Source organism: Varroa destructor, unplaced genomic scaffold (genome assembly GCF_002443255.2).
Source record: "Varroa destructor unplaced genomic scaffold, Vdes_3.0 BEIS01000007.1, whole genome shotgun sequence".
Taxonomy (NCBI): Eukaryota; Metazoa; Arthropoda; class Arachnida; order Mesostigmata; family Varroidae; genus Varroa; species Varroa destructor.
In genome coordinates, this window is record NW_019211460.1 from 26,000,503 (window position 1) to 26,019,031 (window position 18,529).

At 41.2% G+C, this 18,529-nt stretch overlaps 1 protein-coding gene across 6 annotated transcripts in view; it reads left to right on the forward strand.

Annotated features, from left to right (window-relative positions):
• Positions 1 to 16,843, forward strand: part of LOC111253772 (actin-binding LIM protein 2-like) — a 62,262-nt gene extending 45,419 nt beyond the window's left edge. For all 6 annotated transcript variants that reach the window (XM_086976163.1, XM_086976162.1, XM_086976160.1 and 3 more), the window contains 8 exons: positions 2,549 to 2,686; positions 5,477 to 5,650; positions 5,885 to 6,037; positions 6,261 to 6,374; positions 6,623 to 6,723; positions 8,834 to 8,981; positions 10,230 to 10,402; positions 10,918 to 16,843. In XM_086976163.1, the coding sequence (XP_086832289.1) occupies positions 2,549 to 2,686; positions 5,477 to 5,650; positions 5,885 to 6,037; positions 6,261 to 6,374; positions 6,623 to 6,723; positions 8,834 to 8,981; positions 10,230 to 10,402; positions 10,918 to 11,013 (1,097 nt within the window). In that variant the 3' untranslated portion in view covers positions 11,014 to 16,843. The remainder of the gene's footprint in view (positions 1 to 2,548; positions 2,687 to 5,476; positions 5,651 to 5,884; positions 6,038 to 6,260; positions 6,375 to 6,622; positions 6,724 to 8,833; positions 8,982 to 10,229; positions 10,403 to 10,917) is intronic.
• The last annotated feature ends 1,686 nt before the right edge of the window (positions 16,844 to 18,529 follow it).

Here is an 18,529-nt window from a genome sequence, read left to right on the forward strand (position 1 = left end):
CTCGTAGAATGTCAGTTTCCTCAACCGATATGAGGTAACTAGCACGGTTTCGACGTGGCTTCCTAGTAGGCATTGTCCAGCAATTATATATGATCGTCATTATTTCTACGTCATTAAGTTAGCCGTCTCCATCGGCTTAACGTAGTCGAAATCGGACTACGACATAACTTCGACTTAATAGCTCGCTGATAATTGGGAATAACTAAGGCGATTATGTATGGGTGTATATACTTCTTATCTACAACTACTTATCGATTCAATAACATGCATCTGATCAATGCGTAGCACGTAACAAAAACATCCAAAATGTTGTTTTAATTCCATAGAACTGGTCTGTTGTTTCTCTGAAGTTTACGATCAGTACAACGGTATTTTTCTCTCTATGTAAAAGACGAAGAGAAACAAAGGAAGAAAGCTTGTTTTTGTCACTTCTCTTATCAATAGAGTCCTGTTCGCTGAAAGTACATTTCTGGCGGCCGTTTTTGCACCGTCATCAGTTTTCTATCTGAACTCATCGTCATTCTGTCTTCCAACATAGTAGTAATAATATTCTACAAATTTCTGCGAATTGCTTAACATTCCTCATATTAGAAAAAACTAGAAAGGCGGGTCATTAGGTCATCGAGTTCTGCGTGGCAAGTATCCGAGTAAACAAAGGAGTAGCCTCAGAAGGGATTCATCCTGGCATGCCGATAGGTGCACCTGTCCCCTGTCTGCTTCTGTCCGGGAAAAATAATACTGTACGTCATTGCCGTGCCTGTCGTGTCCGACAGCTGTACCTCATACAGTAGAAGGACCAGCTACATTAGGCGTAGCCGGATCTGCGACCAGAACTGCTCCGCCTGACTAATTGTAAAAAAATCTAAAGGTACATCGCATTTTCTAAAGGTGTCGGTGACTATGAAGCAAAGATTCATTCCTTGTAGCAGGACTTTACTTACCTAGTTGGTTGCTTTATGACCGAGTAAACGTCACTTAACCGAATCCCATGCGTACGATCCTTGGCCTAACGAGCAGCTGTCAAGCAAACAACGATGCGCCCTCCATTTACATGGGTTCCGGACCAAAGTTCGAGGCTATATGCACTTCGGCGGTGTAAGTAGGTTCAATGCGTTCTATAGTTGGCCTACTGTAGAAGAGAAACTAAACGTACATATCTAAACGTCGTCCGTACTGCGACTGTTGCTAGAAAAAAGGAAAAATGTATCACTCATTATACAGCTGTATTTTATAACCATGACCGTTTGATATAATATCGAACATTTATGAATACCACGCGACAGAGTAACGAAGGTAACCGCTGCACCCACAAATGGAATACGATGTTTTATTGTGATATAATATTCTGCCATTGGACTGTCCCTCAAAGCCATGGTAAAAAGCATGGTCACGGATGATTTGAGATCAGCGTAGTTTCTGATAGATCTATACAAATCGATGTAAACTAATGTCTCTGCTCTACTTACGTCTACGGAAAATCTAATTTTAGTCTACTACTGATCTAGATATAGCTCAACATAGATATCACTGTTTTGCGCAATGTGTCTTAGAACAATGCTACTTATGAATTTGCTAGTGTGACTCAGCTCTTGTTTTGACGCTCAACAGATAGTCTGTAATTGATTCCAATGGATTTGTAGGAAGTTTACCGCATATAAAATGCTAGACGGTTCTTACTTGTAAGGGCCACTGTTGTGTACCTATACGCTTGTATTATTAATGTGTACATATCCTTGTTGTTAAATCGTTACTGCTCGCATTATTCTTTCAGTATTAGATTTTATATAGTTATATTTATTTTGTGGGTCTAATTCTTTTTAATAAGCGACAGATAATGTTTGCTCGGAAGGGTAGCCATTGTATCCTGTACTTAAAAGGGTCATATATTATAGGTTGTTGAATGAAGGATGACTGTATCATGATCGTTCTAAAGAATTCTTTTCTATAAAAATATCGGCCTCAAAAACTGTCAAAAAACAACTATCGGTTCAGTTAGAAGGTGCGAGATAGGCAGTTTGATAATATGGTAAGAGAAACAAGTGTTCGTGCGAGTATACATGCACGTAAATGCATGCTTAACGCATGAGGCGAATATGAGACGCTTGTGTGTATCCAATAGAAAGTCTATTGGTTTCCGAGAGCGTTGTGTCCTTCGATGTACGACTAGTGGAGTCGAAAGCCTTTCAGGTAGCCATACGTTTATCGTATGGTCACCAACGTAGTAGATAGCCGATCAAATGATACATTCTCAAGGAGGGCAAAGGGATCATACAGTATCTACGGATGGAAGGCGATGGCCTTATTGTTTGGCAAAAACAAGAGCCGGAATAAGGAGAAAAGGAAGGCTTGTGGTTGCCCGTCAAAACTGAAATGTAGCCCATTATATAAATATATATTTATGTATTCATATATACCTATTCATCATTCAGGTAGGATATGAGCCGAGGGTCTCTGGCTCTTGCAGTAAGAACCTTTGCCACACTATCTAATAAACTTACAGCTTTAATTGATATAATATGAACTCGTTTCAATTTTGTCCTTTTTTCAGGCATGCAAGTTTTGGTCGACAGCCTTGCGCACACTAGCGAACGCGTGAAGTCACCTCATATGAACAACGAAGAGCCCATTGAGCTTTCCCTTTACCCTGACGCAAAAAGACCTCTTAAAAAGCAGATCACGCCAATTGGTAGGTGAAATTAGTGCTGAATAAATAGGTGTAGGTGCTATAAAATACCTTTCTTGATTACACATTTTTTATGTGAAACAAAAACACGTCACAAAAGCAGGCTCTTACACGAGCTTGGGTTTTGGCTGATTTTTCTGTTATATATACCAAGTACGTAGGAAAGCAACGTGGCTATCTATTAGTTAGCAAATGTGCTTAGTTTCTACCATAAAGTGGGCAAGAAACAAATTTACATAACACTGCCGAATGGGTTTGACTTCGCATGATGGATCGGATAGATAACCCAATTTCCTACTGCATTCTTTTCTGATCCTTTCAAATACTTTCCTTACTGGCCAGGGGCTTTCAAAAAGCCCCTGGACAGTAAGGATTTTGTATGTAATAATGATAACATCTGCGTGCTGTTAGTTTATACCCGAAATTGTAGCCAATAATCGCCTACTATATAAAAATGAGCTACGTACATATTCTTATGTGTTAACGTGTGGTTGATGTTATAAAACGTATGATTCCTTCGTATTACATATTTACAGAGACAGACGCCTAAGAATTAGAGCGAAATTCGCTGTTAAACAGTGGTGGAAAGTAATTTGTGTGCAGATTTTCATAGGCTCCATGCAGATCCGTCTGGGGTGACGTGATTTTCGGCAACATCCTAGTCAAGAGTGTTAATAAGAGCTTACAGGATGAATGTTTTGTCCTGAAGTAGTAAGGAGGGAGGGAGAGAGAGAGAGAGAGAGAGAGAGTATTGAATCTACGTAGCGGTAGATCCCACATTGCTGATTTTTCTTCTTTTTAGACGCAATACTTATACCGGCAAGGATTATGTGCGCCATTGGTATAACGAACTTTTAGTTCCCTGATTATCCTGCGCCACGGCCACAGCTCAGAATATTCATATTCAATTAGATACAATAATATGTACAAGCTTATAATGCAATCACGCCCCAATTGCTTAAGCTTTGGTTCGTAAAAACGTTACACGCCGTGCCTTTGCTGCTACACCACAACTTTGACAGATACTACTACCTGCTGTAAGCTACAATTTCTGTAGATTCAAGGCGCGTAGTAAGTACGTAAATGGGGACAAAATGTTGCTCATTTCCCGCACAAGTAGCTAAAGGATTAGTAGATTGGGTATCTGTTCTAAATCATTGGTCAGACAGCGCTCCGAACTTTAGCTGAATTATACAAAAAGCTTGACTAGAAGGAGAGTTTTGGAAACAAGGCCGGTAACGCTGACTGCCGTTATGATGCGAGAATGCGAGGGTAGGGAAAGTTTCGTCGTAGCACATCAATAAGGGAAGGTCGCGATCACAATTGTCAGTGCAACAGCAGCAACAGGAGTAGGCGCTGCAAGCTTGTATGATAACCATTGCGTCCTAGTTCGACCAGTCAGTCGGTCAGTCAGATAAGTAAGGGAAACTTGGTAGATGTGGATAGATTACTCAGAGATTACAGGTAGCTGCGTGCACCCATTGACCGAATGGTTGTCTGGGGCACGCGGGTGTGGACAAACGGGAGGAGTCGTCGAATACGAAACCCGGATGCATCAGCGTCAGTGACAGTCGATAGCTCAAAGTTTCGGAGTCATCCGGTGGTGGCCGCTGGTGCGGCAGACGGTAGAGACTGGTGTAACGCAAAGCGGGACATATGAACAGCAGACACATAACTAGAAAAACAATTATCCATTAGGCCTGGGTCGACTAGACTGGATCGAGTTAGACTAGCAAAAAGTCCCGAAATAGGAAAGTGGCATAGACTCCTCAATGGTGTTATCCATTAGTCGACGAAATAATGGAAACGAAAGGCAGGAAAACGCCTAGCAATAGCAGACAACTACTGTTGACAATGAGATTGTCGGAAATAGTAATGGAAGATATACGCATTAGGCGGTGGGGCGGAAAAGCAACGTCTGAGTAATTTGTGAAGCGAAACCCATCAAGCTGATGATGTTAGATTGTCCGTCATGAGGTAATAAAAAGAGAAGTAAGACCTACATCATGGATACATCATTTTCAGTCACTGGGTGTATCCGAGACTAAATAACACGAAGTGGTGATGACATTTAGCAACAGCGTTGCTAATTGTCCTGTTAACGACATATATAGGGATATGCAGATGGGCACGTTAACGGAAAGGCAAATTCGTATAGGAAATATGCGTGTGCAGTATGGGCGGAGTTTTGTATGCTTTGTTTACATACGTCTGGCCTGGCTAGACTTCCCATATGCTAGTAAAAAACGAAAGTCATGTACAGCAAGTAGAAATAAGATAAAATAATTTTGCATTCGTACATTTTAGGGGGTTAGATTGCATCGACTATATCAACCTAGCTTCGGTTGTTACGCAACATAGAGAACTTTTTTGCAAGCGTTGCATCGCTAATCACCACGCGAACAAACCGGAAGAGCTTGCTTGATGTTTGCGTGGCATACGTGTACACGTCCATGCATCGTGGCTAGAAATAGGTACGAATGGAGCTCTGAAAAAAGCTGGGCTTCGTAAACGAATCCCACAAGCGGACAAGTACCACTAGCGAAAGGTTCACATCACACAAAACTGTGGTTCTACCCGCACCTTTGCATGTCCTTGGTTATAATTAATCTGAGGTTCTGCAGCAGCAGCAGCGATGTGCAGATGCGGTTATCTTGTTATAATAGTTTTTACTGACTTAGGTCATTTATTAGGGACATTTATCGCGTTCCAGTTACTAGTTCTGCGGCTAAGTTGCAGTTATCTCAACAATCTATTCTAATACTTGGTCCGGCCAATCATATCACTTCCTAGAGCGCGATGATTTCCCTGCTCCGCCGTATCCCTATGCTGATCCAACGGAACGAGTACGACGAAGTTCTGCTGGTTCAGATATGATCGAAAAGGAGGACCAGATAGACATGGCCGCGGTGCCCATGGATCCCAAACTCAAAAAGGAGGAACTAGAGCTGGAGAAAATTTCCACGGGTAACTTCTATATACAAATATAATAATTATTATTATTGCTATTTCGCTAAGTTAAGACCGCTTTTCCCTTAGCAACAAGACGAACTATACATGATGACAATATTAACGTAGCATATAAAACAACAGATCTTCTAAGCGTTATACTAGTGCATGTACCGATTATTCTATTAAAATTCGCTTCATTTCAACGCATATAATCGTAGAATGCTAATTACGTATTGTTAAATGTTATAGGTATCGGCGGTGTATTCCTGAAGACAGTAAAGGAACGCGAGAAGGCTCGAGCATACAAGATGACCCACATGGACCCACGGAATGCCTCGAGAGTTCCCTCGGCTTCGCGAGAAATAGCCACCAACTTGAGATACGACAACCCCGTGAACGCCTGTCAGTAGCAATACTTATTGATAGCAGTTAAGCGTTTGATCAATAATTTCCGTCATCACAGATGCCATTGATTGATGTCTCAAATATGAAAATACTAAAATATCTTACTTCGATCGAAATAATCTAAGTAGACACGTCATCAACTTGTTCTGTTGCTATTTTCCCGTTATTTATTCATACTCACTCTTCCCCTCTCCGTGGGCGCGTTCATACGTTACATTAGCTCCCTCCCGTGATCTAGACCGACCACGGCCGTGGGAGTTAGACCCTGATTTTGATCGAAACTCAATTCTTCGAGGATCTGCTCGACCCCACGATGTCCACATAAACTACAATGGTTAGTTCGAGGTTTTTTACGTACCCAAAATGCTGCTTACATTATACCAACGAGATCCGAATGTTGGGTTCTCTTCACTGATCTATTACGAGTAGTCAATTTAAAAACTATCTACTTACATACTCATAAGCAGATTCTAAATAGCAAGTAGTTCATTTCATGTCGTATATAGTTACTCTAGATACTGTTGATTGATCTAAAGTTGATCGATCGTTTGATCACACCGCTCGTGTTGCCAAATTTTCCAGTCGTATCTTCGCTACATCAGCCACCAAAACCGGGCTATGGATTAAGCGCTAAATCGGCTACACTACCAGCGAACGCTTCGCATCATTACTCCAATCAAATGGTATGCTTTTTTTTTCTGTTGTACGACAAACTTGTTCAGCTTTGAAGATATTCAGTCAGACATTTGCCAATAGTTGAAGTTGGTCATAAGTGTCATAAAGACGCACTATTAATTATTAGGTAGAAACGAACTGATGTTGATCGAGTTACATATGGGGAAGAGCCTGTCATTTGATTGTCAGCACCGTAATAATTTTGCTCCACGTTCACCATTTCTTGTTTCGATTACCTAGTTGTTCCACTATTATCGCATACATTTATATCGTTATTCGTACAAAGTTATCAATTGTTCTTAATAAATCACATACATTTAATTCCGTTATCGTCCTGTAGCCAAATAGGATACCTTACTTGCCGAACTTCAGTATATCTGTACCGTGCACAGGTACTTGACCCGCGTAATTTAGACATGAGGCAAAAGCGAAGCAGGCTATCAGCCGTTGTATGCAGTCATTTTTGTCGGTATGGCGGCCGCCAAGACTATTTCTGAACGAAAATTAAGCTCGTAAGCAGGCCAAAGGTGACTGAACGCGTATTTTCGGAAGATAAATAGTCGCAACGATACTGCTGCTGCAGCTGCTGTCGTCGTCGTCGTCGTCCTAAAGTGATATGACAACACTGGGACATCAACAGAAACATACCGCGTCAGGCGCAATGATCAGTGCGCCATTTCAAGGTCGTACAAAGATCGTGTGACCGGCGTCCATAGTACTCGACGAAATACATAGAACAAGTGCCAGTCACAATAGAAGTAATAGCGACATCGGAGTCGTGCTAAAGACAGCCGCAATAGTGTGTGTTATAGCATACCGCGGCATGACATCCACCAGGCGCTTGCTCGATGTCACAATGACTCATTCAACCGTCTCTCTGTCCAGCCGCCTTCATGACGTTGTGTTACGACTAACCCAACAGACAGGTATCAGTACTTACCAGTTATGCTCGGCGACGCATTGCATTGTGTCGTCCGCTCAAGCCTAAGCTTGTTCGTTGCTGTACGGGCCCGTCTAGTTTAGCTGCAATTCTGTCGGATATTTCTCGATACGGTTTGATTTCATCAGCTGAAATTGCAGTGTGTACGTCCATACGCGGGATGTGCTTTCACTTGTAGTCAACTTCGAACAAAAACATTTTTCCGTATTATTTTATCTCAGGATATTGACAGGATGAATGGTGGCGATGAGATCATGTTTTTCCGTGGTTGTGAAATGAGTATGGAGTGATTATAGCGGCGCTACGTAAAGCAGCACACTTTGCTAGCCAACCTTGTCTAAATGGATAGTTCATTGCCACTTCTGCAATATCTGACCTATTTCTGATAATAGGTGAAGGCTGATAAGCGCGAGAAGAAGATACGCAGGCATGCTAAACAGTTAGGGGTTAGAAAAGAGGCTTCAACGTCTATCATATCCGTTTGAATGGGTCGCCTCTCAGAGGCACTTCGGTGGTCGCTATCGATGCCCCCTCAATCAGACATGAATACCAGGCTCGATTCTGGTCATTTTACTCGCGCTCTTTGCACGCACTGTTATTATCAATTGCGCCATGTACAACCAAACTGTAATCAAGCGTTGTCAACGGTTCAGCTACAACTCATTCGGCGGCGGAGTCGACATGACTTAGCTTCCGCTAACAACCACAACGACACTGAATGTCCACGACGTTTTTCGTGCTTCATAAAAGACCGTGTGCATTCTCCCGACAATTTTGAGCTAAACACAAGCTACATTTGCAGGGTAGACTTTTTTGTTGTTTGAGAATTTGTGTTCCAGTAACTCAAGCTATAAAAAGAGTTTCACGACTATCCACTTAAGTAGTGTATCCAAAAATAGGACAGAATCCCATTACAATCCTCAATCGAATACACGTGTAACCCAAACTAAAGTGCTTATGCCAATGGAGTAGTCATTCATGTCTACGGTGGTAAGGCTAAATCATACCGGAACAATAGATAATCAATAGCCTCGGTGTTCGTTACTTGAAAGACGAGATCTAGGTAATATCTGTCGACCGGATTTACGGTGGAAACCAGATAAGGGGGGAAAACGGCTTTTGAAGAAAAAAGAATGAAGTGATAAAAGTCACCGATATCGCTTATGATAACATTGCAGACGTCGCATTCGGCAAATCCGTTCAAAACCACAACTTCATCTGAGTTTGGTTCTGATCGTTCCGACGCAATGTCAATTGCATCTTCTGATGTACGGAGCAAATCTGCAATGAATCACTCAAGAAGCGGCGAAGGACAGGCATTCTGCGGTAAGTACATTTTAAATAAATATACTCTGTTCGGTCGTTGTATTTCGTCGGTGAATTCTGACATAGACATCTGCTCGATAACGGTGCATCTCTATCGAAGTTATATATCGAAGGCTATAAATGGTAAATGTTAGATTTCTAAGCAGCTCATTGAACATAAAAATTTTCCTCTTTTCAAAAGCTGATATAATGCATGAGTTGATATTGTGTGTACCCCCATATTATTATGAATCTTTTTTGCTTTTTGCTTAAAGATTGTTTTATTGGGCAACGAGACAATATGATGCGGCTTTTTTGACTGACATATATTTATGACAGACAGACCGTTGGCTAAAACAAGTGAGGTTTTTACCATACTCATCTGTCTTAGCCATGTTTCAAGGTGATCGCAAACTTTCGTCTGTCTGACAGCGAGATGATTAACAAAAAGTTTCGCCAATCTGTTGTAGGCTGAGTCATCATGAGTTCAAGTCAAATTGCACTAGCATAATTTCGAAAAATTCGACCGTGAACAGAGCTGTAATGTCACAGAGCATTGCATGCAGGGTGCGGCATTGTTAACTATTCTTTGGCGTCTAACATAACGTAAATGGTAACGTTGCGTGGTGTCATTAAGAAACCGCCGATTTTACATCAAATATTTACTCTCTTTAGCTCTGTTCAAAACAATTCGGCCAAAATTTAAAAAAAAATATTCAAAAAGGTAAATTTACATAAGGGAAAACTTCGTAAACCTACCTAATTTTCGTATAGATTTTTAGGAAAGTCCGGGAAGCTAAATGATTAAATCTACTCGCTGTCGACAACACTCCTGGTGCTGATGAGCATGCATTCGCTACGCGCTTCAGTTAGTTTAGATAGTAATATGCGCATCTACTAAATAGCAGCAACCGACCGAAATTGGCTTTTGTTATTGTGATTCTTATCGTTCGGCGTTATCCGTATTCTTTGCCCTGTCTGTATTCGGTATGACGCGCCCCTTCGCTGATCCTCTCGCTCAACGATTAACTAATTCACCATCACCTTCACTACCGATGGCCTCTAATGGGAATGATGGCGACGAATCTTTGTTGCTCTATCATCATCGCTGGCGGGGCCGTGTGGGCTCGCTCTCCGTTACTTATTGGAACCGGATTTGATTCCGTTGTTACCCGTTACGCGCGATTCTGCGCGCTTTTGTTTCGTGGGGTGTCTATGTCGACTTGCTGGCTGCCGTGTGCCTTCGTGCATCTCGACACATTGACGTAGGCATGAGGCATGCATCGTACTCGCCCCACCTTCGGCGTTCAATGCCCAATGTGAATTGGCACATGTCTCAAGATCCTCCTCGTCTTTATCCGTATCACCTTCTCTGCACTGCCAATTACCGACTACCGTCGGACGTCGACCGTTGCCACCTCGAGAGACATCTCTCAAATCAGGTAAGTTGCTTCTATCGTCTAGCGAAATCGTAAAGCTAACACGAAGACGCTAAGGTGGAGGCAAATAGATGAAAGGATGGATCGAATTAAAAGGCTAAAATTCTCGTTACTTCGAATTTCTGCATCGTTTATTTGTATTTCAATGAATGATTACCTGTCTGTTTGTGTGCACCCCATCGTTAAGAGGGCTTTGATTCAAACGTAACGAATATCATATTATAGCGCTGTTCACGGGTGGGTCCCGGATGAGTACTAGGAAAGTTTTACATGGGCATGCACTCAACAGAAGGATGGATCTTATAGTCATTTGATGAGCCGTGCGAATCAGTTGTGTGTCAGTAACAGAATAGGTCGATCATCCGAGTAAATTCATTTTCTTTGTCATACGCGATAAAAGGCAGATATTTCTTCCTAATGCCACCAGTTCTTCGCATACGTAACATCGAATTTTTCGCTTTTACGCACTCTAATATCGAATCGTGCTTCTTTTCTGATTTCTATTACATGACAATTAGGAGTTTGAGCAGATTTTTCACATGGATCGACTGCAGTTCTACCGGCTTCCGGAGTGGAGACGCAATGACCTCAAGCGTCGAGCGCGATTATTCTAAGCGTTGCGGTGATCATGGGCGCCAATTGGAAAACACGATAGTATGTCAGGGCCAGTTGTTTTTGGCAAGAAACGAGTTCGAGATGTACATGCGTTTGTCAACGGCGACGACGATGGTGATCATTTAACACATATTATAACACTCCATCAAGGTTTCACGAGGAGTGACAAGAGCGCGATGGCACACGTTGTTACACACCGAATGCATGCCGCTAGCATGAAATGCAGTGGATCGGCCACTTGGATAAGAAGAAAGGAAAAAATAGATCGATCGTAGATCGATATATTCACAAATACGATAACGTAAGATCAGTTCTTCTAAACGTCACACAGGACCGTATGTTCCACACGCTCCGCTACCCCGGTTCTTTTGGAAATTGGAAGATTGGTTGTTCCATAATATACCTCCAAGAATGAAGCTGAGGTCAAACAGGTACGTGTACGTACCATGTTCACCAGCCTATCCGAAAATTTATGCCACCTAAGCCGCTGCGTCGAAGTTGCACCTGTGCTAACAATGAGCAAGTTCCCCGGGAAATGGACACATTAAAGCCGCAGAAAGGAAAGAGGCAATATAAGCCCCCGGTAAGCAGCAGCCTTGAAGACTGTATCGAAAAGGAACGTGCGACGTAAACATAGGTTGGTCGCTTGAATTTTGTCTCGGTAGATTGTGCGCAGGTCGTGAAGGCGTTACATTCACTCTCCGGTGACTGTTTCTGCTAGAGTATATATAAGTGTACCTAGAAAGCAGTGCAGTGCCCTAATTTGCCAGACGAGAATGAACGACAACAAACCGCAAAGATGAGAAGCAGACGAAATAAATGTGAGGGAATAACTAAACAGATGGCGAGAAAGATAAACACGGCGATTTAGCAGACGATCCGGACCTCATGGTGATCCCTCATTATTTAATAGGATAATGAATGTCGGTTAGATAGTTACAAAAATCAGTAGTAGTTAAAGGGAGGGACGTGAGGGAGGCAGCAGAGAAAAAGGGAGAACGAGAACAACACAATGCACATAGCAAAAAATAACAGAAAAGAGACTAATAGCAACAGAAAATCGTCGCCGCCCGCCAGACGTGCCTCATATAATAATTACAATTATAAGGATAATAGGAATAGTATAGTGTAGTACAGCTATAACTAGATGTAACCGTCGCGATGACTATAATTAGTATTACAATTATTATCTTGTGACTTGCAACTCACTTTGGTGCACATTTCGAAAGATTACTACTATCCGCTGTGTCTTCAGAGGGTTTTCGTGTTACGCCCACCGTTATCAAAAAGCTCCTTAATGCAAATTACTACTGTTTTTTAAACGAAGAGTAGAATTTTTAAAGTTCGATACTGTTTCGGTCTCCTCTGTTCAATACGGCGGTATATAGGAATAATAAGTATATTTCCGAACATTCTAAAACGTCGCCGTAGAGCTGCAGGGTCTGTGTTGTCGAAGACCTTTGGTTTTTTTTTGGTCGATGGATTCAGGATTTTATCTACAGTACGAAAATGATCAAGATTGCTTCTCCCCGCTCTGCGTAACCTTGGTTTTAATTTCTGTCGCATGTTGAAATGGGGGAGACCAAATGCAATTCTTGTAATGTTGTATTTATTTATTCAATAATTCGTTACGGTCTTATTTATTGAACATGTATTTATTCGATGTCGCTAACTATTCCACAACAAATATTTAGCCTGAATACACACGCCGTATTTATTACTTGCGTTAACATTCATCTGGCGGAGTGTTTGGCCAATTACAAGGATGGCGATGATGTGTCCTAAGATTTATTCTGTGTACGCGAAAAAAGCTTCGCCGAGCTAAGCATCGCGCAAATGTTGAGCGAATATTAAAATCAACTGGAGACATTTGGAGCCTAATGCTCCACCAAAAACGGACTGTTATCTTCATCGCTTGCAACAACAACAACGGCACCTGCATTTACGAGCAGAAGTACCAAACCTCAGCGCTTTTAAATCGACACATACAGCAACTCAAGTGTATGACTTCAGGCTCCAGTGGAGCCATTTGCGCACCCTCACAATTCTATGAAGATATAACCAAATGAGGGCAAACAAATTTAGCACTTACTCTAACGAATCCTGTCGAATCGTTCCGGTTTGATTGTCATTGATAATAAATTAAGTGACCGATGCCTCGGTAGCGCATGGCCTAGAATTTATTAAAGAGTGACCACGAATTTACCCATTCCTTTACCTCATATTGTGCAATCTACCGACTCCTACACGCTTAGTATAGTAGTATTTAGCTTTGACTCATGCCACACAAATACGTATATATACACACACACACACACAACACACACACACACACAAGACACACACACACACAAGGGCAACAATTCCTATGAAGACTTTCTAAGGGATTGCAGGCGAATCAGAGAGTCATTTTTGTTATACGCCCCACACTGCATCCGTCTCGTTGAGGGAAGCGCAGCCAGTTGTTATGCCGTAAGGCCGCCTACATAGATGTACACAAATATATCAAACACATATATTTATATAGATTTACCCTTGGGACTCCTGCCCCATCTGGGTCGTTCGATATAGCGGTCGGGTGTGCACACAACACAAACATGTAGAAACAGCTTCGTCCGTAAGTTGATGAAACTGGAAAGATCACTGCCAGATCAGCGCGTCACGTTGTTGTACCGCCCCGTTGTGTATTCATTCTTCATAATTCGGTTATATATATTTAACTTCCTTTCTTCCCAGTAAGTTTTTATCGGCTTCGTTTGCTTTATGTCACCACATTAGTATGTGCCTATTATGTATATGTGATCTCTTACGCAAGAAATGCCGGTTCAAGTCTTTGACAGTACAGGATTTTTTCTGCATTTAATTTGTTGATTGTTTTTTTGTTTTAATATACTACAATATTGCAGTAGTCAGAATATCCCGCGTCGCTTTTGTACCGAGCAATACATTTAGTTCCGTGTTCGTCGAATTTGAGTTGGCCGATCACAGCGATGTTTAGGACTTACAGGTGACTACTAGGGCGTAGGGCGTTTATCCACCTCTGCAAGTGTCCTTACTGCTTCTTGAGTAACGAGTATGTATGGAACACTAAACATCAGACAAGGGAGCAGGTCGCGCGCGGACGTTTAAGATCATGTCGCCCCGTCCGTTTTCGTTGGTTTTTCCTCTGACACATAACGGTTTGTGTGAACGGTTTTGTCTATCACACGCGATTGTAGGATAGCATGCGTGCAATTCGTCAAAACGTAATGGAGTTAGCTACGGCATTTGACGCCGATCGCGGGCCGTTCCCGTAGTGCGGTTAGCTTCTTTCTTTTCAAGCATATGAAGAAAATAAGAGTAAGCAAACTTGACACATCGATCTCTGTTCGTCCGAGCTGCCTGTGGACAACAACATTTCCGTCAGCTCACGCATTGATACTAGCAAAATCGATAACAGGTTATCAATCCAAGATCAGCATTATTTAAATCATCATCAGCAGACAGCTATGCGGCATTGAATTACACGTAGCTATCGTACAGAGCGTAGGTACACTCACTAAACTTGAGGTATTGTCTCGAAAGTAGGAAATTTCGTCGGCTTTGACATCAAGGCCTGCGATACAAATCGGCCACAACAACAATGGCAACGAAACACAACAGGATGCGCAATGGAAGTTATTTGCCAACAGTGATCTTAGATGTAACAAAAGTGACAGGCCGCGTGGCGTTAGCACCCGACGAGAAGAAGAGTAACTTTCGTACCAAACTGTCGTTTTGATGAGCGTTCGCCATTCTCCGTGTATCTACTTTATTTCTCCTAGAACTGTTGAACGTATGCAAAAGAGGAGCAGTAAAACGAAGCCATTCTTCGACGCACATAGAATGGCACTCAGGCGTTGGAAGATGCCCAGAAAAAACGTAACTTGCGTATGTTTGGTTTATGATGGCCAACTGATAAAATGAATAAAAGGAACGAGTTAGTTGTAGAAACATCTTTAAATATTAACGGTGCATAGCGGTATATGGTGTAGGTGAATTATTAATTCAGTAATAAAATGGCTAGTGAAGTTATTAAGGCGGTGTTAATGCTGCTGCTGTTTCGCCATAATCCAGAAAAGCAGCGGCAAAAACATAACACACAGTTTATACACAAAGAAATTTCTTGGAAATTTACGATAAATCAAGTGAACAGGCCAAGCAAAACACTGACAGTTAAAGAATTAATCTAATGGGTTAGTTTTATCGACAGGCACGCGTTGCCGAAATCGATGAGAACAATACCGAAATAAACGAATGTATCGTAAGTTAATTGAAGTTGCGAATGTCTTTTAGCAAGAGCCTCTAAATATTTAATACCGTCTTGCTAAGCGACGAGCGAAAGAAACTGCAACTGTTTTCTTCGTTTAGCCTTTCTTGGGCAAATACACTGCGGAAAAATAAACTCCAAAGGTAGTGTTGGGTAGACTCAGCACAACTTCGAAAGGCTTCGACTAGCGTCCGATTATGCCTATCCCCCCCCCCACCCCCCGACCTTGCTAACAACAAATTGAGAAAAAAAATGGATATACGTTAATGATATCTAGTATGATATATGGGAATTAAATGACAAATTTACAGCAACGGCAATGGTGTAAGAGGCAAGTGTTACGCACGAAAAAGCAACAGTGATTTACTTATTGAGAGCGATGCATAATTATAACGATATTAATAATAAAAATAATATACCCGGACAAAAGTGCAACTATATTAACCAAATACTATTAATTACTACAAATGACAAGACACAGGTGCGTAATGAGATAATATAATAAACACTCATAAATGCGACACTTCACAAAAAAAATGCATGACAGTATACACACAAATAAACGGTATAAGGAATTGACTATTATTAATGCGACCATTTAAAAAGAAAGGTTTGCCCAGCTGTTCTACAGTCCCACTGAAGTCACCCGAAGTACCGAAAACAAAAACGAACGCCACGTAAACTTGCACCAGTGAATTACCACGAGGTTATGTTAAATCATCATCATATTATCCTTGATACTTACATAAGTACTATTAATTATATATACATACATATATAGCGGGGTAGGAAAGAGAACAGCGGGTGAGGGAGCAATCGCCACAGCAGCAGGATCAAGCGTCTATTAAAATCTAAGCTATCTATTAAAATACCGTTGAATTTTAAATTTAGCTTTTGTTTATGTACATCTCAAGGATATTCGCAGCACCATTTCTAACTTAAAATTTATAACTGGCAACGATATGTAAGCAATTGGTCGGAACACGCAACGCGTTATAGTAAGATAGCGACAGCGTGCAATTGCACGAACAGGAGAGAGCCTTGTGAGGAACAGCTGGGGCCTAGAACGAAGAAAAACGGGCGGCATCTCCTGAGCTTTGGAAATACTAGAAAACGTGTGCAGAATGCTAATATACGATGACCATAATGCCGATGATGATGACATTGGACTGTCGAAGGTGAATGAGACGTAAGCAACAATAGATAACTCGGGGGAGCAGATGACGATTATATTATTACTGCAATGAAAACCAATGAATATATATATGACAACAATAACGACAGCAACCGTAGCTGTTAAATGTGCTGCTTTAGTCGAACGCCTCACGTAACGCACGATGCTTCGTCCGTCTGAATATTTACAATAATTCTAGATAAGGTTAAACGATCATCTTACGGCGATAATAAAAAACGAAGGCAATTAGCTGCAACAAGTAAATTAGACAGACGACGAAAGTGAGGCAAGGACATGACAATAACAGCGACAACTGAGAAACGAACGGCGGAGAAATGCAAATAAAACACTGTTTTGTAAACATAAATATATTGGATTTATGTTCTACGTAATATAGACAAATCGGTGCTATTTTGATACTAGATATGAATAATAGAAAAGTTATTTGTTTTGTTTATAGCACAGAAACATATAAGTTGCAGACGTTGCTAACTATACCAAATGATTAGTTTTGACTGACTCGCTATAGTCGAGTTATAGATATTAACCGAACTTTGGATATCAAAACGAAAACAAATTTCGTAATATCTAGTCCTATTTCACAGCTGTCGTCTTCTCGTAGCTGATAGACAAATTCAACTCTCGCGTCTGCATGAAGTTATAATTATTTTTCATTCTATGAGTTTCCTTATATAGTTTGTATACATAACTCACAAAACAGAAATCCATGGAAACACGTTCAAGGAATATTGCAGGAGGGTAGATGAAGGGCTTTCATTCTATAAACGGAAGCATTACCTTCGTGCGGCATTTCCAATTGAAGCTTGAGGGTTTTGCCCGACACCAGTTCATAGGACTCTTTTTGGTAAGCAGTATGTAGCAAGAACTACATCAATAGGATAACCAGGAACAAGAGGTTTCTGGTACCAGGTTCGATTCAAATTGCAAGTCCGGAGTCGGCGAGGTTTCATTCGAATTTACGTAGAGCATTCACCCTGTTTCAGTGGCTGTATCTACTAGAATTACCACAAAGGATTTCTGTTACCAAGCGCCTCCGTATTATGGCCATATACAATATTTCGTCAAGAGCTAATGAAATGTGATTGAAGATGGCAATTTCTTTAAAGTTGCTAGTATAGTGCATCAACAATGTGAGTTACAATAAACTTCTATAACCTGTCGCTAAATATTTGTATTATTATTATTATATACATTATTGCAGCTTTACGTTATCTTTGCTTCTCGTTCTGGGATGGATTTTATAAGCCTCCGCTAATTCTATATAGAACCTTTGTGGCTGAGCAGACTTACCTGCTGTACAGCGTATAGACCATTTGGGCATACCTTTGATCTGTTTTCCCGTAATAACCCAGGTTAACGCAGATACTTAACACAGAAATAAATTAGATTTATAACAATTGCGCGCTAGAGGTCAACCTAGTTTTCTGAAAGTTGTCAGACTAGTTGCAAGTATGAATAACACAAAAGGCTAACGTTTCAATAAAGCAACCGTCAATAGACGATGTGCCTTTGGAATTGTACAAAGATTTAGAAATACATTATGATTAAGCTGTTTGTTTTAACCAATTGTGATGTCGATTATGGGGTTACTGTGATCAATCGAAGACCCGGCATAGCCAACACCGAATTGTAGCTCGTGTCTAAGCTCAAAAGCGTTGCATGCCTCGGGGCATTTCTTGTCAATGTGTCATATGTGTACTATTGCTGATACCTAACAAAGGAATCGATAAAATTCTATTCTTAAGAAAAGCACAGTCGGGATCTTGTTTTGTCATATGCTTGAGGATTATGGTTTAGGCAGTAGCAATTACCTCAGCGACGATATCAAGCATAAAACTTAAAAAAGTTCATTTTTAGTGGAAGTAATTTGTGATCTAAAATCGAAACCGAAATACATCGACACTTCGCTTCATCCTGCGCGAAAGGCCTTCTGAAGCAACAGTACCGAAAGAAAATCTTAGATACATGTTCGCGGCACTAGCCGGCATCGATGTCAATTTTAATAGAACTCACTGACAAGTATCTGCGAGTC